Source organism: Ranitomeya variabilis, chromosome 6, assembly GCF_051348905.1.
Source record: "Ranitomeya variabilis isolate aRanVar5 chromosome 6, aRanVar5.hap1, whole genome shotgun sequence".
NCBI lineage: Eukaryota > Metazoa > Chordata > Amphibia > Anura > Dendrobatidae > Ranitomeya > Ranitomeya variabilis.
In genome coordinates, this window is record NC_135237.1 from 421,875,959 (window position 1) to 421,898,647 (window position 22,689).

Below are 22,689 nucleotides of genomic sequence, written 5' to 3' on the forward strand. Positions count from 1 at the left end.
AATGTCAAAGAAAAGTTCCACTAAGAAAGTGCATTGATTAAAGTGCCAGTAGTAGGTAGCACATGTGGTGTTTAAAAACAAACCAAAAAAAAGTCCAGAGCAGCAAAAAAAAAATTGGATGGAAGCTGGGGAAGGTAAAAATACCGGTTTCCCAGAATGTGAGTGTTCAGGCAGTCCACTTGTTTGGATGCTGATGGCGTGTTTGATGGCTACGTTGCAGTCTGTTCAGACTGATAGATGGGAGAGCTGTCCCACCCGCTGACAGTTACTCCAGGCACCTGCTTCAGCAGTGCGCGAAAAGCCGGTCACGTTGCCCAGGTTCCGAGTACAGGCAGTAACTGCAGGACCTGTGACGTCACTTAGCACATGATGTCCACGTGACCCTGCTGGTACAGGGCGGGTAGAGGACCAAAATTCCTTCCGACGTGTTTCGGAAATGACTGTTTCCTTGTTCAGGGATGGTCCTACTGGTGAGGATGGAGATTTAATACGCAGCCTATTTAATGACTGTCCATAGCATGTTCTTGGTTATTTTAATGGCTAATCTATTGTAATAACCATACCTATTGTTATTACTTGTGATTAACCCATTGTCCTGATCTATTTTCACTCTTGCTGTTATTTTAGGTTTGCAAGCATCCTCTCCAAAAGTTGTGACTTCGGAAATCAGAATCTCATGATCTGGAAAATGCTTGTCCTTCAACAATAACTTAATTGTTGAAAAAAGGTGGAAGTCTGTTGGTGCAAGGTCAGGTAAAGAAGGTGGATGTGGTAGAATTTCAAAGCCACAGGAGCATCCGTCCATTTGGGCAATGTGTGTTGTGAACTGGTGCATTGTCTTGCAGAAGGTGGACACCTTGGTGAACATGCCACGTCTCTTGATTTTTGATGGCTTCCCGCAATTTCTGCAGCAGTGAAGTATAGTATGCCCCAGTGATCATGGTACTCTTTGCTAGGAAATCCATCAATACCACTGTGCTGGTCCCAAAATACTGTGAGCATGATCTTGCCTGCCGAGGGTTGGGCACATGCCTTCTTTAGAGTGAGTCATGATGCATCCATTGCATGGACTGGACTATAGTCTCAGGATCATAGTGATGGACCCAGCTTTCAACCTGTGTGATCAGTCTGTTGAAAAAGTCCTCCTGGTTTTCATGGCACATCATCAATAGAGCCTCAGAACATTCGACTTGTCACTGCTTCTGGAAAGGTGTGAGCAGCCGGGTAGCCCAGCGAGCAGATGCCTTATGCATGTGAAGATGGTCTTGGATGATTTTTTCCATAGACCCCACTCTAATGTTGACATTTTGGGCTAGGTGGTGAATGGTTACGCAGCGATTTTCCAAAATGGTGACCTCCACTTGCTGGATGGTGTGTTCATCATTAGCAGAGGGGGGTTGCCCTGGAATTGGAGCTGTTTGCACCAAAGTCCGACCACATTTGAACTGATGATGCCAGTTCTTGACTACATCATATGATGGGGAATCATCACCATAAACCTCTTTCACCTCATCGAACATCTCCTTTGGTGTATGGCCTTTCAAGTAAGGCTACTTTCACACTTCGTCTTTATAAAGACGTCGCAATGCGTCGTTCTGTGCAAAAAAAACGCATCCTGCAAAGTTGCCCGCAGGATGCGTTTTTTGCACATAGACTTGTATTACCGACGTACGTCGGGCTGACGGTTTGCGACGGCCCCGTACCGACGGAAGTGTGAAAGTAGCCTAAAGGAACTTGATGACTGCTCTGTATTCCACTTGGTCCATTATTTCTCACCACTTTAGCACCTGAAAAATCAAGACCGTTATCAGTTCTGAGCTGCAAATTGGCACGTAACCTATAGAGACTTATATCCTTACATATGTGCAGTTTCAGCATCCTGTGATAAATAGAAGTGAAGTAGAATACATTAATTTAATGTAAATTAGCTTATTTGGGTTTACTGTTCAAATAGCTCCTATTAATCATACTTCATAGAATTTTGGTCTGTAGTGGCATGCAGGTTAAGTTATTGGTCGCTTAGGCTACGTTCACATTTGCGGTCAGCGCCGCAGCGTCGGGCGCCGCAGCGGCGCCGCATGCGTCATGCGCCCCTATACTTAACATGGGGGCGCATGGACATGCGTTGTGCTGCGTTTTGCGCCGCATGGCCGCAAGCGTTGGACGCAAGAAACGCTTCAAGTTGCATTTTTTTTGCGTCCAACTTGCGGCCAAAAACGACGCATGCGGCGCAAAACGCAGCGTTTTAGCGTGCGTTTTGCCGCGTTTTTGTTTGCGTTGTGCGCTGCGGCGCCGACGCTGCGGCGCACAACGCAAATGTGAACGTAGCCTTAGTGCTTTTTTGTTTCTGTCTATTGTAGGTTGGTAGCCTTTACCACGTCCTCTATTAGCTGCGTTACACTCTATCAGCGATACTTCGCTCACTAATGGTAGACACGGTTGAGTGTATTCTCTTTATTGGTCCTGCCTACCTTATGTCATTCGGCTCCACCACGCCCCTCACTAGCTGCGCTCCACCTCATCAGCGATATTTTCTTTTCTAACTGCAGGCTGGGATTAGTGCGCATGCCCCGGATTTGGCCGCTCTGTGACTTACAGCCCCGCCCATCAGGTGACGCGAGCGTTCCACGCTTGTGTACCAGGCAGCGGAGGTCTGGAAGCCACTGATTTTGTATGAGCGTCCAAAAGCCGGCGCATGCGCCGTATTATACCTTGCACGCCGCCATGCAATATCAGCTGTTCACAATTTCTAAGCTAAATTGTTTGCCATTTATAATGAGCACCTCCGCACACAAAGCACACTTGCCCCCTTATGGAGGAAGCCTGAGTGGCGAAACAGTGCTGTCGGGGTGCAGCACAGGCAGACCGTATTTCATACAACTATCATGTAAGTTCATTTAGTCCATTTGTGTATTCATGGTGTGGCTATACATTGAATGCAGATATATAATTATAGGTGTAGTACCTTTTGCCTATTAGTTTTCAAATTAGCTATAGGCTATTAGCACTTTTGCACTTGGTTACTTACCTTGTATATAGATCCACATTCAGTCATTTTTATTATATTTGTTGAGGTCATCCTGCATGCTATAAATATAATTGCTGCATATATTCTTGCAAGCATGCCCTTGTGGTGATGTTGTTCATCTTTTAGTTAGTTCATTAGATGTTCTTTATTCAGTTATTTCCATTATAGCTGTCAAGGTCATTTTGCATGCTTTAAACACCATTGCTGCATATAATTTTGCAAGCTTTAAACACCATTGCTGCATATAATTTTGCAAGCATGCCCTTGTGGTGATTTAGTTCATTCTTCAGCTAGTCTATTAGCCCAGACCATATATCTGCTGCTGCACATTTAGTAGTTTATACAAACACCACTTATACTCGCAAATGGTTATATTATACACTGGTTCTGTCCTGTGTCTGCTTGGTTTTATTGAGATTTTCCTTGTTTGTCTTCATTATTTTTGCATAATTATTAATAAAGTATCTTTATTGTAATTTTGTCCATGCCTTTATTTTTCCCACACCTAGAGGGAATGTTGTTGTATAAATAAATAGAAGTGGGTCAGGGGAAATATTTAACCCCTTCCCGACATTTGACGTACTATCCCGTCGAGGTGGGGTGGGCCCCCATGACCACGGACGGGATAGTACGTCATACGCGATCGGCCGCGCTCACGGGGGGAGCGCGGCCGATCGCGGCCGGGTGTCAGCTGCATATCGCAGCTGACATCCGGCACTATGTGCCAGGAGCGGTCACGGACCGCCCCCGGCACATTAACCCCCGGCACACCGCGATCAAACATGATCGCGATGTGCCGGCGGTGCAGGGAAGCATCGCGCAGGGAGGGGGCTCCCTGCGGGCTTCCCTGAGACCCCCGGAGCAACGCGATGTGATCGCGTTGCTGCGAGGGTCTTACCTCCCTCCCTGCCTGCTCCAGACCCGGATCCAAGATGGCCGCGGATCCGGGTCCTGCAGGGAGGGAGGTGGCTTCACAGAAGCCTGCTCAGAGCAGGCACTGTGAAGCAGCCTGCACTTCTCGCAGATCGGTGATCTGTCAGAGTGCTATGCAAACTGACAGATCACCGATCTGTATTGTCCCCCCCTGGGGCAAAGTAAAAAAGTAAAAAAAAAAATTTCCAAATGTGTGAAAAAAAAAAAAAAAAAAAAATTCCAAAATAATGAAAAAAAAAAAAATATTATTCCCATAAATACATTTCTTTATCTAAATATAAAAAAAAAAACAATAAAAGTACACATATTTAGTATCGCCGCGTCCGTAACGACCCGACCTATAAAACTGGCCCACTAGTTAACCCCTTCAGTAAACACCGTAAGAAAGAAAAAAAAAAAACGAGGCAAAAAACAACGCTTTATTATCATACCGCCGAACAAAAAGTGGAATAACACGCGATCAAAAAGACAGATATAAATAAACATGGTACCGCTGAAAGCGTCATCTTGTCCCGCAAATAACGAGCCGCCATACAGCATCATCAGCAAAAAAATAAAAAAGTTATAGTCCTGAGAATAAAGCGATGCAAAAATAATTATTTTTTCAATAAAATAGTTTTTATCGTATAAAAGCGCCAAAACATAAAAAAATGAGATAAATGAGGTATCGCTGTAATCGTACTGACCCGAAGAATAAAACTGCTTTATCAATTTTACCAAACGCGGAACGGTATAAACGCCTCCCCCAAAAGAAATTCATGAATAGCTGGTTTTTGGTCATTCTGCCTCACAAAAATCGGAATAAAAAGCGATCAAAAAATGTGACGTGCCCAAAAATGTTACCAATAAAAACGTCAACTCGTCCCGCAAAAAACAAGACCTCACATGACTGTGGACCAAAATATGGAAAATTTATAGCTCTCAAAATGTGGTAACGCAAAAAATATTTTTTGCAATAAAAAGCGTCTTTCAGTGTGTGACGGCTGCCAATCATAAAAATCCGCTAAAAAACCCGCTATAAAAGTAAATCAAACACCCCTTCATCACCCCCTTAGTTAGGGAAAAATAAAAAAAAAGTATTTATTTCCATTTTCCCATTAGGGCTAGGGTTAGGGCTAGGGTTAAGGCTACAGTTAGGGTTGGGGCTAAAGTTAGGGTTAGGGTTTGGATTACATTTACGGTTGGGATTAGGGTTAGGGGTGTGTCAGGGTTAGAGGTGTGGTTAGGGTTACTGTTGGGATTAGGGTTAGGGGTGTGTTTGGATTAGGGTTTCAGTTATAATTGGGGGGTTTCCACTGTTTCGGCACATCAGGGGCTCTCCAAACGCGACATGGCGTCCGATCTCAATTCCAGCCAATTCTGCGTTGAAAAAGGAAAACAGTGCTCCTTCCCTTCCGAGCTCTCCCGTGTGCCCAAACAGGGGTTTACCCCAACATATGGGGTATCAGCGTACTCAGGACAAATTGGACAGCAACCTTTGGGGTCCAATTTCTCCTGTTACCCCTGGGAAAATACAAAACTGGGGGCTAAAAAATAATTTTTGTGGGAAAAACAAAGATTTTTTATTTTCACGGCTCTGCGTTATAAACTGTAGTGAAACACTTGGGGGTTCAAAGTTCTTACAACACATCTAGATAAGTTCCTTGGGGGGTCTAGTTTCCAAAATGGGGTCACTTGTGTGGGGCTTCTACTGTTTAGGTACATTAGGGGCTCTGCAAACGCAATGTGACGCCTGCAGACCATTCCATCTAAGTCTGCATTCCAAATGGCGCTCCTTCCCTTCCGAGCCCTCCCATGCATCCAAACGGTGGTTCCCCCCACATATGGGGTATCAGCGCACTCAGGACAAATTGGACAACAACTTTTGGGGTCCAATTTCTCCTGTTACCCTCGGGAAAATACAAAACCGGGGGCTGAAAAATATTTTATGTGGGAAAAATTTTTAGTTTTATTTTTACGGCTCTGCATTATAAACTTCTGTGAAGCCCTTGGTGGGTCAAAGCGCTCACCACACATCTAGATAAGTTCCTTAGGCGGTCTACTTTCCAACATGGTGTCACTTGTGGGGGGTTTCTACTGTTTAGATACATTAGGGGCTCTGCAAACGCAATGTGACGCCTGCAGACCATTCCATCTAAGTCTGCATTCCAAATGGCGCTCCTTCCTTTCCGAGCCCTCCCATGCGCCCAAACAGTGGTTCTCCCCACATATGGTGTATCATCGCACTCAGGACAACTTGGACAACAAATTTTGGGGTCCAATTTCTCCTGCTACCCTCGGGAAAATACAAAATTGGGGGCTAAAAAAATAATTTTTGTGGGAAAACATTTTTGTTTTATTTTTACGGCTCTGCATTATTAACTTCTGTGAAGCCCTTGGTGGGTCAAAGCGCTCAAAACACATCTAGATAAGTTCCTTAGGGGGTCTACTTTCCAAAATGGTGTCACTTGTGGGGGGTTTCAATGTTTAGGCACATCAGTGGCTCTCCAAACGCAACATGGCGTCCCATCTCAATTCCTGTCAATTTTGCATTGAAAAGTCAAACGGTGCTACTTCCTTTCCGAGCTCTCCCATGCGCCCAAACAGTGGTTTACCCCCACATATGGGGTATCAGCGTACTCAGGACAAATTGTACAACAACTTTTGGGGTCCAATTTCTCCTGCTACCCTTGGAAAAATACAAAACTGGGGGCCAAAAAATAAGTTTTGTGGGAAAAAAAAGATTTTTTTATTTTCACGGCTCTGCGTTGTAAACTGTAGTGAAACACTTGGGGGTTCAAAGTTCTCACAACACATCTAGATAAGTTCCTTGGGGGGTCTAGTTTCCGATATGGGGTCACTTGTGGGGGGTTTGTACTGTTTGGGTACATCAGGGGCTCTGCAAATGCAACGTGACGCCTGCAGACCAATCCATTTAAGTCTGCATTCCAAATGGCGCTCCTTCCCTTCCGAGCTCTGTCATGCGCCCAAACAGTGGTTCCCCCCCACATATGGGGTATCAGCATACTCAGGACAAATTGGACAACAACTTTTGGGGTCCAATTTATCCTGATACCCTTGTAAAAATACAAAACTGGGGGCTAAAAAATCATTTTTGTGAAAAAAAAAAATAATTTTTATTTTTACGGCTCTGCATTATAAACTTCTGTGAAGCACTTGTTGGGTCAAAGTGCTCACCACACATCTAGATAAGTTCCTTAGGGGGTCTACTTTCCAAAATGGTGTCACTTGTGGGGGGTTTCAATGTTTAGGCACATCAGGGGCTCTCCAAATGCAACATGGCGTCCCATCTCAATTCCAGTCAATTTTGCATTGAAAAGTCAAATGGCGCTCCTTCCCTTCCGAGCTCTGCCCTGCGCCCAAAAAATGGTTTACACCCACATATGGGGTATCAGCGTACTCAGGACAAATTGCACAACAATTTTTGAGGTCCAATTTCTTCTCTTACCCTTGGGAAAATAAAAAATTGGGGGCGAAAAGATCATTTTTGTGAAAAAATATGATTTTTTATTTTTACCGCTCTGCATTATAAACTTCTGTAAAGCACTTGTTGGGTCAAAGTGCTCACCACACATCTAGATAAGTTCCTTAGGGGGTCTACTTTCCAAAATGGTGTCACTTGTAGGGGGTTTCAATGTTTAGGCACATCAGGGGCTCTCCAAATGCAACTTGGCGTCCCATCTCAATTCCAGTCAATTTTGCATTGAAAAGTCAAATGGCGCTCCTTTCCTTCCGAGCTCTGCCATGCGCCCAAACAGTGGATTATCCCCACATATGGGGTATCAGCGTACTCAGGACAAATTGTACAACAAATTTTGGGGTCAATTTTCTCCTGTTACCCTTGGTAAAATAAAACAAATTGGAGCTGAAATAAATTTTGTGTGAAAAAAAGTTAAATGTTCATTTTTATTTAAACATTCCAAAAATTCCTGTGAAACACCTGAAGGGTTAATAAACTTCTTGAAAGTGGTTTTGAGTACCTTGAGGGGTGCAGTTTTTAGAATGGTGTCACACTTGGGTATTTTCCATCATATAGACCCCTCAAAATGACTTCAAATGAGATGTGGTCCCTAAAAAAAAAATGGTGTTGTAAAAATGAGAAATTGCTGGTCAACTTTTAACCCTTAAAACTCCGTCACAAAAAAAAATTTTGGTTCCAAAATTGTGCTGATGTAAAGTAGACATGTGGGAAATGTTACTTATTAAGTATTTTGCGTGACATATGTCTGTGATTTAAGGGCATAAAAATAAAAAGTTGGAAAATTGCGAAATTTTCAAAATTTTTCCAAATATTCGTTTTTTTCACAAATAAATGCACGTTATATCGAAGAAATTTTACCACTATCATGAAGTACAATATGTCACGAGAAAACATTGTCAGAATCGCCAAGATCCGTTGAAGCGTTCCAGAGTTATAACCTCATAAAGGGACAGTGGTCAGAATTGTAAAAATTGGCCCGGTCATTAACGTGCAAACCACCCTTGGTGGTGAAGGGGTTAATGAACGCCCCTCGTAATTGTAGATGGGAGAATTCAACCCTATTACTCTGCTGTACAATATTATATTTTTTTTCTAGTTTTCGATCTTGAAATGTCAAACGAAATCTGTAAGAATCGTAACTTGATTTACAATTTCTTTAAAACCAGGAGTCGACCACTAGAGAAGTTAGAATAGAAACTGTTAGTTTTCCATTAGAGCCTGTAGTTTGGCCTGGTCATACAAGCTCCCGTTCTTCGCGTAGCAGGTCACTAGGTTAATGTGTTTGTGCATTTGGTTTCTTATGTTTTTGCTCCATTAATTGTGAGTTTTGAACAAATGTCTTTGCTATTTATAGGCCTGGACTTTTATTAACATTTAATTTGATTTGTTAATTGTGACGTTCTGAACATTGCACATTGAACCAGCTAACGCGCCCTCACCGCTCTAAATAACACTGCATGCTGATGGAGACCAGACTCCAGATATATAACACAATGAAACTGGAAACTTCAAGATCTATAGTTTTGGCTTAAAGCTCACACATGCAGTACCACCAGTGGTTTCGTTTAAAGTTCTGGATTACTGCTATTAGGGGAGCCCGTCATCATGTTTATACATCTAAAAGGAGGGATATTGTATATGTTTTTGTTAATACCCCTGGCACTGACAGACCGCATTCAAGCAGTCCTCATTCAGAATTACTGGGTACCGTAATTGCATCCTCTAGAAGGCTTCCTATCTGAGTCATTTTGGGAATAGCATTTTAGAATAGAGAAGCAGTTGCTAAAATGTATTAGTCTTCAGCTATATTAATATATCAGTTTTAGATTTTTTTCCCTTCTTGTTTTCATCATCTGAAAGGAAACTTGACCTTTGGCAGGAATATTGGCAAATGCTTGATGATGATGCTTAGTCTACCGTCAGCTTGTCAATCATAACACATTTTCATAAAAAGCATGCCAGCCAAAAAATATGGTTTCCATAGCAACCTTCATGCCTTTATTTGCTGTGCAAGACGTTTGATATCTTCATGAGCAGTTATGGTTCTTGTCGGCGGTGCCCTTTTCAAGTGCCAAGTCATTGAACTTTTGTGGTCTTTGCCCACTATTCCTTGCAGCCTCAGTATATTCAGTCTGAAAAATAGATAAACAAGATGTGTAAAAATATATAATAATTTTTTTTTTTTTTTTTTATGGATTGCGGATTGAATGGATAGAAATGTGACCAGTGGAAAAAGCCCAGATTTGACAAGTCAGCTATATGGCGGGCTCGTTAACTATGAGCAGGTTTGAGCGATGCTGCCATGTATTTTGTATTTTGCACAGATGCTAATGTCTATGTAGTGTGCATGGCTGGCATGATAGCAGGATGGTTGGTTTTCTGTGATGAATCGCGTTTGTTCCTCACTTTATTTAGATGACCCATGAGATAATTGCACAATGTGCACTTGGGATTTTGAGCTACTATCTGTAGTTTGTGTAACTGGCTAAATATATTATTTGAAGAATTGTCCAATGATGCTTTATAACTTACGCATCATGAAGAATTGTCCAATGATGCTTTATAACTTATGCGTCATTCACAGAGTGCAACGCGGGCTCTGTAAGGCTCCCAACCAAGGCTTTGAAGATGAGCTATGAATTCTTGTCCAGTGCGGGGCCAAAACTATTATTTTTCATGAACCCTTAGAAGCCAAACCACTAACATGGCACGTGTTTCTTTATGATGACGGACAGTAGTTTGTGTCTTGGCAGCTTGGCACCTGTGGGGAGTTAGTACGCGAGTCAGCGTTGGTTTGTCATGGTGCTCTCATGGGGTCCGGGGTCACAGTGGTTCTCCATGAAATACTATTGTTGTTGGAAGATACTAACAACTCTTATGTCATGTTTCTACCCCAGATGTATTTATTGTAAGAAAAAGTACTGTAATTTCTCATGCCGTAACCGGATCTGAAAAGTATAAAGAAAAGACTGAACCTTAACCTTAAGGTTTTTATTGCAGCTTTTAATTCAGTTTAAGTTGTCACGTGTTTTTGTCTGCGTTATATTGCCGTTAGAAAAAAAAAAACTGCGTAAACTGACCTGCAGTGTGTTTGACATTCGTAACATGTCATTTTCTCCCGTGACTGCGTTGCGGTTTATGTGCAAATGCCCCCCCCCCCCCCCCCCCATATAAATGATGAAAATGCTGAAAATCCGCAGGTAACAAAATGCATGTAAAATGCACATGATTGTATCCAATAAGGTTTTGTTAAAGCCAAACGTCAGGAAGTGTAAAAAACAAAGCATTTTTTTTTACTATATAAACAAGACAAAATCTGCCACTTCAAAAAAGAAATGCTAAAAACACATGTAAAAAAAAAACCCTCATAAAATATTGTAATTTAAAAATACCCTAGTAACCTGATTTAGTTGCCCAGCTGGCATCTCTGCACACCCTTCTCCATTGATTGAGGTCTGTGTGTACAAAGGGAAGAGGACCTGTCGATCTACCGGAGTGGGAAGAGGATAAGCCGAACAGAGACTGCATGGACCAGTCACGTCTTTCTCTGTAGTCGCTCTTCACCATACGGTCACTGGCCGACTTTTGAAACTTTGTTTTCTCTGAAACGCTGTAGCTTTTCAGAGGGGGACCGTATTTGTCTGCAACCTCATAGCCAGGCTGTCAATCATGCTGCCCATGGTTCTGGCAGCAGAAATCTGATAAGATTTATAATCATATTCTGAAAGGTATTCACGGGCATCTCTGGAGGAACACTTAAGTTCTACAGGCTAATAATCTACATTGGTTTGAATAAGAAATGTTAATATCCTTCAGATGCAAGCTGTAAATTTCTAGGCTTGTTGGCTGCTTGGCTCCTGGATTTTCTGTCCCTGTTTCATCTGATGAGGTTGTGTGACAAACTATAGGATAAAATTACGGTAACTGTTCTGCCGCCTGGAGAGTTTTTAAACTTTTGACATACTGGTTCTTAAAAAAAAAAATATATATATTTTTTACAATAATTTATCTTGCACTCCCATACCTTTTAAGTAGTCAGCTGGCAAATTGTAGAAAATGCCTCTAAGGACTCATAGATGCCTATATGTATTTCCAGTACATGCATTTTATCATCAGAGCATGGGGGTAGGCTCCTACTGCAGCTGTTTGTCTTACAACCAAACACTGGTGAGGAGAAAGGGGGCCGAGGCTGACCTCTTGAGCACACAGAGATTTTGTTGTATATTTTTCAAATTAAAATATATTGAGGCAAAATCAGATCACTGGAAGTAGGAAATTGAAGGATGTACTTTATTATCTTTGGGGTTCTTCTAATTGAGTCTGGCCCTGAACTCGGAGGTAATGCGTCATTTCTCCTGCCAATAGAACATTAAAAGACTCACACCGGTTGCATAATTTTCTATGAAGGAAAATCCACTGCATAACAGAAGCATCAGGCTAGTTTCACACTAGCGTTAACTGCATTACGTCGCAAATCCGTTTTTTGGCCGAAAAAACGGATGCGTCAAAAAAGTGAAAAACGGTGACAAACGTATGCCACGCATCCAGCATTTCGACGGATCCGTCGCAAATCCGCTAAACGTTTCCGCCGAAAATACTGGATGCGTTGCATACGTTGTATCCGTTTTACCATCCGTTGTATCCGTTTTTCCGACGGATCCGTTTTTAAAAGGGGAGGCTCCCAAAATTTGATTGGCTACTGGAAAATTTGAAAAACTATATAGTACTGTATTTACAGCCCATCTTTGTGGGTTTAGTTTTGTGGCAGCGATGGAAGGTGTTCTTGGGAGGATTGCTAGTTTGGTTACCGACGTTATCTTTGAGACAAATCGCCTGGATATCATAGTGCGGGAGAAGGAGGCGGCAGCGGAAAGGCGTAGGATGCTTCTGCAGCAACGGAGACGGAGGCGACTGTGGATTCATCCTATTAATCAACTACGGATGACCCGGGGTGTCCAGTCCACTCTGTACCTGGAGTTGCGGCACAATCCACACAAATTCCACAACTATGTGCGGATGAGGATGGAACATTTCGATTTTTTGCTTGCAAAACTGGAGGATGTCATCCGAAGACAGGATACAAGGATGAGGCTTGCCATCACACCGGCGGAGCGGCTGATGGTGACCCTGCGGTAAGCCTCTTTTTTTTATTTCATTGCTGATATTGAATGTTATATTACATGCTGCAGATAATACTGCGCTGACATATTGCGCACTATTTTCTGCAGCATGTAGTTTGGGTTTTCTTGGCGGACATTCAACTGCTTTATTTAAATGTCATTGCTGCTATTGAATGTTAGATAACAGACTGCAGAAAATACTGCGCTGAAATATTGCGTTGCATGTTCTGCAGTTTTTTGTTTTTTTGTTTTTTTTTGGGTTTTTTGGGTTTGATGACATGCAACTGCTTTTTTTCTGTCATTGGTCATTTTGAATGTTATATTACATGCTGCAGACAATACTGCGCTGACATATTGCGCACTATTTTCTGCAGCATGTAGTTTGGGTTTTCTTGGCGGACATTCAACTGCTTTATTTAAATGTCATTGCTGCTATTGAATGTTAGATAACAGACTGCAGAAAATACTGCGCTGAAATATTGCGTTGCATGTTCTGCAGTTTTTTTTTTTGTTTTTTTTTTTTGGGTTTTTTGGGTTTGATGACATGCAACTGCTTTTTTTCTGTCATTGGTCATTTTGAATGTTATATTACATGCTGCAGACAATACTGCGCTGACATATTGCGCACTATTTTCTGCAGCATGTAGTTTGGGTTTTCTTGGCGGACATTCCACTGTTTTTTAACACCGGTTTCATGCTGGTTTCATTGGGTGTCCTGTCCTTAAAAAAAAAATTAACAGTGCCATATTAAAAATTGTTTGTCTGTGCAATATTTTCTAACATTTTTAATTTTTTTTTTTATACAGTTTCCTAGCTACGGGTGAATCTATGACTTCGCTCCATTATCAGTTCAGGCTGGGCATTTCAACTATCTCTGGAATAGTGAAGGACACATGTCGGGCTGTTTGGACCACTTTGCAACCAGAGTATATCCCCCAACCATCCATGGAAATCTGGTTGCGAAGTGCAGAAGAGTTTCAGCAAATTTGCAATTTCCCTAATTGTGTGGGTGCAGTTGACGGGAAACATATAAGGATTGCGAAACCGGCAGGAACAGGATCGGAGTATTATAATTATAAGAAGTATTTCTCCATCGTCCTTATGGCTATTGCAGACGCCAACTGCAGGTTCCTTGCCGTGGACATTGGAGCGTATGGACGGTCCAACGATTCGCAAGTGTTTAAAAACTCTCCGATGGGTCGTTGCCTTTATGGAGAGAGCTACGATTTTCCGCCAGCCAGACCACTGCCAGGAACAAATGACCCAGCCCTGGAATATGTCTTTGTAGGTGATGAAGCCTTTCAACTGTCGCTGCACCTACTGAAACCGTACAGTAGCCGGAACTTAAACCATACCAAGCGGGTCTTTAATTACCGGCTTACTAGAGCACGAAGAGTAGTGGAGTGTTCCTTTGGCATATTGACGGCGAAGTGGCGAGTTCTGCTGACGGCTATCAAGCTGAAAACAACAACTATAGACGAGGTAGTTAAAGCCTGTGTGGTGCTCCACAACTTTGTCCTGTCAAAGGAGCCCGTTTCTTTGGATGATGAAGAGTTGGAGACCACCTTGTGGGACTACCGCAGCAGCTCGTTTCGCTCTACAAGTTCAGTTACAAGGATGAGGGACCAGTTTGCCGATTATTTTGTCTCACCTGTCGGGCGGATCCCGTGGCAAGACATGATTGTGTAACCTGTTTCCCATGTGTAACCTGTTTCCCATGTGTTTTGGTTATGTAAAAAAAGTGTTTCTGCCCCCCCCCCCCAAAAAAAAAAGGCCCAAAAGCGTGGTTTTCTTGCTAGTAAAACCATTATGTTATACCTCTTACATGTCTGGTGTTTGTTTTTATTAAACCTTTTTTTATTATATAACCTTAATAAATCCACACACACACAAAGAGTAGAATTGTAATCCGAATTTTATTTTAACTCTTTTTTTTTTTTTTTTTTTGTTTTGCAAAAAAAATATATTTTTATTTTCCAACTTTTTTTTTGAAAAATGTGAACATTTTTTATAATATTATTTATATTAATAACAATTTACAAATTTTCAAATTGTTGGGTGGAGATATGAGAGGAGGATGGGCCGGAAGGTTGGACCACGTCGATAGGTGGGGAAACCCTACTTGTTTGGGGTGCAGTGGAAGGGGGGGGTAAACCAAGAGGCTGACCAGAGGGGGGTGGTGTTGGGGTAGGGGGAAGAGAAAAGTTCAGTAAGGAAAACATTGGGGAAGTAATTTGGTCTTGGGGCCGGGATTGTTGTGGGGACTGGGTTGGGTATTGTGACTGGGTAGGGTAGTGGGACTGGGTTTGGTAATGGTGCTGGTGTGGGTATTGGGGCTGGGTTTGGTAATGCTGGGTATGGTGTGGAATTGGAGTGGAGGTGTGGCGAGGTGTGTGGGTAGACTCGTTAACGGCCTGCAGTAGAGCATTATGGCAGGTATTCATTACCCGCATCTGTTGCTCAAAAGATAGTTTCTCCATGGTCCTGAGCATGGAGTTAAAAAAAATATTGGCCGGATCGGGACTTACAGCTGAATGCAGCCTATCCAAGCGACTGCTGGTTTCACGGCTTGTTTCACTGATGCGTGACTGCACCATGTTGAAACCAGCAGTCACTTGCTCTCCCAAAATTTTGAAAGAGCCTTGGAAGGATGCATTCAGGTGCAAGAACTCAGGAGCATAGCTCTTTTCCTGACCCCTCTGTCGCTGCCGCCACGAACCTAATGGTGGTGTCGAGGTGGCAGGATCAGAGGGGTGGGGTAAAGGAAACGCTATCTGTTCAGCATCAGATGCGAGCAATGAAGGCTGCAATAATGCTCCACTGCTTGGGACGGATGAAGTGGAGGGGACAGAGGGGTCAGAGGAGGGGTCAGAGGAGGGGACAGAGGTGTGGGGCCTACCGACGTGGCCCTCAGTGGCGGACTCAGGAGGGATCGCTCCAGAGGGCGCAGAGGAAGATGCAGGCGCCCGGTGGCTGGAGAAGGTGCTGTGAAAGAAAAAACAAAAGAAATTAATACATTGGAATGAAAAAGCCCTGACTGAAAGCAAACTAAGTAGACAGGTTAACATGGTTATAATTGGGCTGTAGAATACTTACACTCTGCTTAGCATGGTTCGCCTCAGGAAGGAGAGGGCCTGGCCATATTTATATCTGCTCCTCTTCCTTCCTGCAGAGCCACTCGGGGCCTTCATCTCATCATTGAATTCCCTCTTAAAGCGATCCCTCAGTGACCGCCACCGCTTCCTAACCTTTCCAACTGTGAAGACAAGAATCAAAAGAAAAAACAAAAAATTGGTAAATGCAATACATTACAGTCAGCTCAAAACATCACTGGAAAGTGAATACTTACCTAGTTTGCTCTGCTGCTGAGGATGAAGGCTCTCCCGCCTTGGAAACAGGGTGCGACACACTTCGTCCCAGAGCCGACGGGTGACACCGGTATCAGCATGCCTGCGGTCAGCCATGTTCCACAGCGGCTCCCGCTCACGAACCTCCTCGATGAGACAGTCTACATCAATGTCATCATCATCATCCTCCTCTTCTGCGGGAGCACGCTGTGAAGCCTGTGTCAAAAAAAAAAAAAAAGGAAAACAAACAAATTAGTACACTGAAATACTAAAGTACCAATAGAATCCCCCTCCCCCAAAAAAAAAAAAACTCACTGATGGCCGACCGCGGCGACGAGTCCGCCGACTCTGGGACTGTCTGGGAGAGCCTTCAGCGGCAGCAGCAGCCTGAAATAAAGGAAACAAATTCTCAGTTAAGGTAGGCAGGTGTTTAGTAATCTGTTTTGTGTATGGTGCAGTGTGATGTGCAAAACAACTGTTTCACCAATACTTACACTTGGTTCCTCCTCCACTTGCATCTCTCCACCCGTCTCGCCCCCTTCTGACAGCTCCTCATCTGATTCAGCTTCCTGTTGAAACATAATTTATGCATGTAGTTATCCATAAAAATGTAATTTAAAGAAATTTAAAAAAAAAAAAATGTTTTGTGTTAATTTACCGATAAACGCTGTTGCTGTGGAGGAGGGCTGTCAGAAGAGGACATTGTTGATGTACAAAGGCCGGTGGCTGTGGTCCTGGTGGGATAGCCGGTGGCTGTGGTCCTGGTGGGATAGCCGGTGGCTGTGGTCCTGGTGGGATAGCCGGTGGCTGTGGTCCTGGTGGCTCTGTAAGTTAAAAAGACACTTGCAATCTGCTCTACACATTGCAGTAGCAGATTTGGGGTCTTCAAAACTTACTTTTAAAGAATAGAAAATGTGGTCCTGGTGGATAGCCGGTGGCTGTGGTCCTGGTGGGATAGCCGGTGGCTGTGGTCCTGGTGGGATAGCCGGTGGCTGTGGTCCTGGTGGGATAGCCGGTGGCTGTGGTCCTGGTGGCTCTGTAAGTTAAAAAGACACTTGCAATCTGCTCTACACATTGCAGTAGCAGATTTGGGGTCTTCAAAACTTACTTTTAAAGAATAGAAAATGTGGTCCTGGTGGATAGCCGGTGGCTGTGGTCCTGGTGGGATAGCCGGTGGCTGTGGTCCTGGTGGGATAGCCGGTGGCTGTGGTCCTGGTGGGATAGCCGGTGGCTGTGGTCCTGGTGGCTCTGTAAGTTAAAAAGACACTTGCAATCTGCTCTACACATTGCAGTAGCAGATTTGGGGTCTTCAAAACTTACTTTTAAAGAATAGAAAATGTGGTCCTGGTGGATAGCCGGTGGCTGTGGTCCTGGTGGGCAGCGGTCCTGGTTTATCTGTTAATATGTATAATGGATCTATAGTTAGACCACCCCCTGAACTAGGTAATGCTCAATGATAAACACCCTACTAAAATGATGTCAGAAATGTTCATACAGGTGAACACCAAAACCCCCCCCCAAAAAAAGTGGCACGATATACCATTAATTTCCATGTCCCATAAAATAAAATTTTTTAATGTTAACACCAAGAAAAAATATATTTGACACATTTTATGTAAAATAAATAACCTCCCCCCCCCCCCCCCCCCCCCCAAAAAAAAAAAAAAAAAAAATACAGGTTAACCTTTATTAAAAAAATTAGCCCTCAACCAACCCTGTATTGCATGTGTAACCATTGGTACATACACCAGTTTTAAATTTACCTTTATGAAATAATACTACGGAAATTTTTTTTATAAACATTTTATTATAATTTTTTTTTTCACTCTTTTTTTTTTTAAATCACAATTAGGAGCTGACATGCTCTTTATTTTAAATACAAGTACTTCAACTGCAAAAGGTTATAACTGTAATTTAAAAAAAATCAACACTTTTATTAAATAGAAAAAACCCACACTCACACATTCAAACCACAAGCTGCAGACCGCTAGACTTTTTTAAAAAACACATCAGATTTAAAAAAAAAAAAATAAATAAAACCACATGCTGCACAGACCACTATACAGTCAATACATCAGAAAAAGGCAAATAACCTATTACAGCATGGACAAATGCACATGCAATCAACAAGACGCACACAAAAAACATGCATGGTATGTGTCCACATTCAGGATCGCCTCAGAATTTGGTCAGGATTTTCCAGCAGTATTTGTAAAGCCAAAACCAGGAGTGTAAAAATTAGGTAAAGTATAATACGAAAAAAGGCATACTTTTGCTTTGATCACCCACTCCTAGTTTTGGCGTACAAATACTGATGGAAAATCCTGACCACATCCTGATGCAATCCTGCACATGGACACATACCCTCCCACATGAACAGGCATAAAATTGGCAAAGGCATAATATGGTGCAGGCACATGATACAAAAGCACACAGCCGTACAAAAATACACACATGCACGCACATAGCTTTAGGCAAATACACATATGTACAACAAAGGCAGAAAGGTGAACCCAATCAGAAGACGCATACACACACACACACATACACACATACAAAAGGCTGACAATCCTTTGGCTGAAGCAGCAGGTCTTCACAGTGGCTGGAATCAGGCTGCATCTGGACTCTAGCATGGCACTGGCTGGTGCAGGACGATGGCAGGCCTCAGGTTCTCTTCAGGTTTTAAGCTCTTTCTGTAGTCAGTACCTCATATACACACACAAATGCACAGGCACACAGATGCACACAAAAATTGCAATACTCACACTGGCTCTATGGTGGCTGGAGTCTTGTGGCTGGAGTCCCGTGGCTGGCTCCTTCCTGTGGCTGGCTCCTGTGTCAGGCTGTGGTCTTGTGGCTGAGGTCTTATGGCTGGAGTCCTGTGGCTGGCTCCTTCCTGTGGCTGGCTCCTTCCTGTGGCTGGCTCCTTCCTGTGGCTGGCTCCTGTGTCACGCTGGGGTCTTGTGGCTGGCTAGCTCTTGCTGGAAGTCTTCTCATGGGTCTTGCAGGCATATGTGGGGTTGAAGGCCCAGGCCAGGTTTATATAGATTTGGGGGTGTCTGGCCAATTGGCAACAAAATCCAGCTTCTGAGCATGCTCAGTGTAAAAAAAACGTATTGCAGCGCTGCATTGCGTCGTACGACGTGTCCCGACGCATCCGTCGCTCATAGGCTTCCATTGCAGCCAACGACGTATGCCGCAGGATGCGTCGCGACACGTTTTTTAGGCGGAGACAAAAAACGCTACAATCTACGTTTTTTTGAGACGACGTGTCGCCAAATTTCGACGCATCCGTCGTAAAACGTACACGACGTATGCCAATCCGTCGCCATACGTCGCCAATACAAGTCTATGGGAAAAAAACGCATCCAGCAAAAAGTTTTGCTGGATGCGTTTTTTCTGAAAAAAGACGTTTTGAAACGTAATGCAGTTAACGCTAGTGTGAAAGTAGCCTCAATGAAATGTTACAAAAATATCAAAAGAACCGTTAGATGGCTGTTCTCATGACTTGTAGCTAAGACCATCACTTTATGAATGTTGCAGCTCCTTCCTGACTGGTCATGAGAAGGAGACGGCACAACATGTTTACTACTACTGTGTTCCCTTCACTTGTGTTGCTCCTGTTAAACAAGCCTATTGAAGTAAAAGGGTCAGGTTGAAGTTCAATCCACAGCCAGGAGGCTGGAACGGAGTTGTGCACTAGACCAACTTTGCACTGACTAAACCCTCGGGATCGGTAGGGTCTGAGGTGCCACCTTCAAAAATGCTGGTGGTTAACACATTCTAGAGATGCTTTCATTACTTAAAGAGGTGGTCTGTGTTTAACCCCTTAACCCCCGGAGCTTTTTTTGGTGTTGCGTTTTCGTTTTTCACTCCCCTTCTTCCCAGAGCCATAACTTTAACTTAATTTTTTTTGTCAATATGGCCATGTGAGGGCTTTTTTGCGGGACGAGTTGTACTTTTGAACGACCCCATTGGTTTTACCTTGTCATGTACTAGAAAACGGGAAAAAAAATCCAATTGTGGTGAAATTGCAAAAAAAATGCAATCCCACACTTGTTTTTTGTTTGGCTTTTTTACTAGGTTCACTAAATGCTAAATCTGACCTGCCATTATGATTCTCCAGGTCATTACGAGTTCATAGACACCTAACATGTTGAGGTTCTTTTTTTTTTATCTTGAAAAGTGGTGAAAAAAAATTCCAAACTTTGTTTAAAAGAAGAAAAAAAAAATGCACCATTTTCCGATACCCGTAGCGTCTCCATTTTTCATGATCTCGGGTCGGGTTGGGTGAGGGCTTATTTTTTGCGTGCCCAGCTGACGTTTTTAATCATACCATTTTGGTGCAGATACGTTCTTTTGATCGCTTGTTATTGCATTTTAATGCAATGTGGCAGCGACCAAAAAAAATAATTCTGGCGATTTGACTTATTTTTCTCGCTACGCCATTTAGCGATCAGGTTAATCTTTTTTTTATTGATAGAACTGGCGATTCTGAACACGTCAATACCAAATATGTATATGTTTTGATTTTATTTTTGTGTTATTTTGAATGGGGCAAAAGGGGGGTGATTTGAACTTACCGTATATTTATTTATCTTTTTATACATATATTTTTAAAAACCTTTTTTCTTTTGGCATGCTTGAATAGTCTCCATGGGAGGCTAGAAGCTGGCATAGCCTGATCAGCTCTGCTACATAGAGGCAATGATTAGATCGCCTCTATATAGCAGATTTACTCACTTGCTGTGAGCGCCGACCACTGGGTGGCACTCACAGCAAGCCGGCACTGACAACCATAGAGGTCTCCAGGAGACCTCCGTTTGTCATGCCAACCCATCGGTGACCCGCCATCACGTGACGGGAGTGACCAGTGTGTATTTCCGGTGCGATTGCCGGAAGCTCTTATTGTATGCCACTGTCAGCGTTTGACAGCAGCATTTAAGGGGGGTTAATAGCCACGGTTGGATCGCGATTCCACCTGTGGCTATTCCGGGCACATGTCAGCTGTTCAAAACAGCTGATATATGCCGGGAAAGATGTGGGCTCACCGCCAGAGCCTACATCAAAAGGAAGGGGTCAGACATCGGCGTACTATTACGCCCGATGTCGGAAAGGGGTTAGTGCACCCATCGATTTACACCTTTGTAACTAAGTATTTTTGTAAATACCTTTTGCTGTTCTGTGCCTGAGAGTGGCGCTATAGTTGCTCTGTTAGTTCACATCACGTGACCCCAGCTGCAGCCACCATGGAAATATGCTGATGTCATGTCAACTTCCGGATTTCCTGGTTTTATCCAGGCGTGACCCAGTCACACACATCCCCCCTGATTGACTGGGCTGTGGGCTGCCTCCTGACTCTCTCCTGTCTCCCTCCTTACCAAGACCATGGGGAATGCCACCAATACCACCACACGGAGAGGGAAACAGTAGAAGAACCAGCGTTGGCACCCGCACACCTATAGCCGTGTGCCCATTTTTTTCAATGTGCACCAGAACTCCAGGCACTGCCACTAAACCCCATGGCAGCAAGCTAGGATCTGACCCATGCTCGGTGTACTGTGTGCTCTGTTCTCAGGGGTGTGCATAAACACCGCCTCATTTGTAAATGTATGTAAAAGGGGTGGAATAATATAATAAAAGTTTTCAGAATTTTTATAATTTTCGGGTGTGCATACCATCATTAGTCTAGTCTTTTCTCTTTTTTGCTGTATCTAAACACCGCCTCATTCTATTTTACAGTACCTCTAGGGGTGAGAGCAATGACAAAATACAAAAATGTCCAAAAACAGCAAAAAAAGATGAGAACAGAGAAATGGTCCGTGGTCACCCCCCCTCCCCCTGCAGAACCACTCCTTTATAGGGGTTGTCTTGCTATTTATTTGCCTATCATTTCTACCTGTTTTCTGTTGCATTTGCACAACATCTGGAGAAATTGATTCACAATCTGCGTTGCTTCATAACAGGACAGTTTGATTTCACAAAAGTGTGATTGACTTGGAGTTGCATTGTGGTGTTTGTGTTGCCTTTATTTTTTTGAGCAGTGTACATTACATAAAAACCAAAGCAATGAGCTTGGAGAATGAGGTGGTATACATACATGCAGTGTGTAGGAGTATGTTCACACTGTGACCATCTCACAGACAAAGCCCAAGAAAAAAAACAAAATGAGTGAATACCATGTACAAAGAAAATGGTAATAGTAAATGTAAATAACAGAGTATTTAGTTAACACCATTTTGATCATAGAAGCGTAAAAGCTATACCACCGAACAAAGTGTTCCCAATCAGGACTTTCCCATCTCTAGTATGAAAACCTCACCTTGTGTCAACCGACCTCAATATAGATAAGGGCAGAGCAGAACAGGGGCCCGACTGTTTAGACACCTGCCGATGGCAAGTTATATAGATTAAACGTCAAGCCAAAAAAGTGGAAGCCATTCCAGTTTGTACAAAGTTCAAGAAGCTACAGCAAAACCAAAGAAATAAGCTGGAGCATAAAGGGGCGTGCCCAGACTACCTTTTGAGCTAGGACTTTCATCTCTATAGTTTCCCATGGGCAGATGTCTTAACAGGCCTGTATCCTGCTCTGCTTTATCTATACTGAGGTTGGTTTATACAAGGTAAGGTTTTAATACTAGAGATTTCAGCGAACTGATTGGATACACCTTGTATTACTCTTCTTTGGCTTTGCCAGCTCACACTGTATGGTGCGGTGCTGCTTTTCAAATGTAAGTCTGAGATTCAAAATGGGAATACATAAACCTGTATTGAGAAATC

At 43.1% G+C, this 22,689-nt stretch overlaps 2 protein-coding genes across 2 annotated transcripts in view; one reads left to right on the forward strand and one right to left on the reverse strand.

Moving 5' to 3' along the window:
* The window catches only part of YES1 (YES proto-oncogene 1, Src family tyrosine kinase), a 101,037-nt gene that overhangs the window by 35,066 nt on the left and 43,282 nt on the right, over nucleotides 1–22,689 (forward strand). The gene's annotated exons all lie outside the window — the stretch shown is intronic.
* Nucleotides 14,599–17,268, reverse strand: LOC143782632 (uncharacterized). The gene is made up of 5 exons (XM_077270316.1): nucleotides 16,404–17,268; nucleotides 16,225–16,296; nucleotides 15,912–16,125; nucleotides 15,659–15,818; nucleotides 14,599–15,547 (listed from the first exon to the last, which is right to left on the reverse strand). Exons 1-5 carry the CDS (start codon nucleotides 16,488–16,490, stop codon nucleotides 14,599–14,601), a joined length of 1,482 nt encoding a protein of 493 aa, XP_077126431.1. The 5' UTR covers nucleotides 16,491–17,268.

What these genes read in the sequence shown, in the direction of transcription:
- LOC143782632 (XM_077270316.1), bottom strand. Translation starts at nt 16,490, where the DNA reads ATGTTTCAACAGGAAGCTGAATCAGATGAGGAGCTGTCAGAAGGGGGC. An exon ending in GTCGCCGCGGTCGGCCATCA is followed by an intron (nt 16,126 to 16,224) that starts GTGAGTTTTTTT and finishes TTTTTGACACAG; the next exon opens with GCTTCACAGCGTGCTCCCGC. An exon ending in TCAGCAGCAGAGCAAACTAG is followed by an intron (nt 15,819 to 15,911) that starts GTAAGTATTCAC and finishes TTGTCTTCACAG; the next exon opens with TTGGAAAGGTTAGGAAGCGG.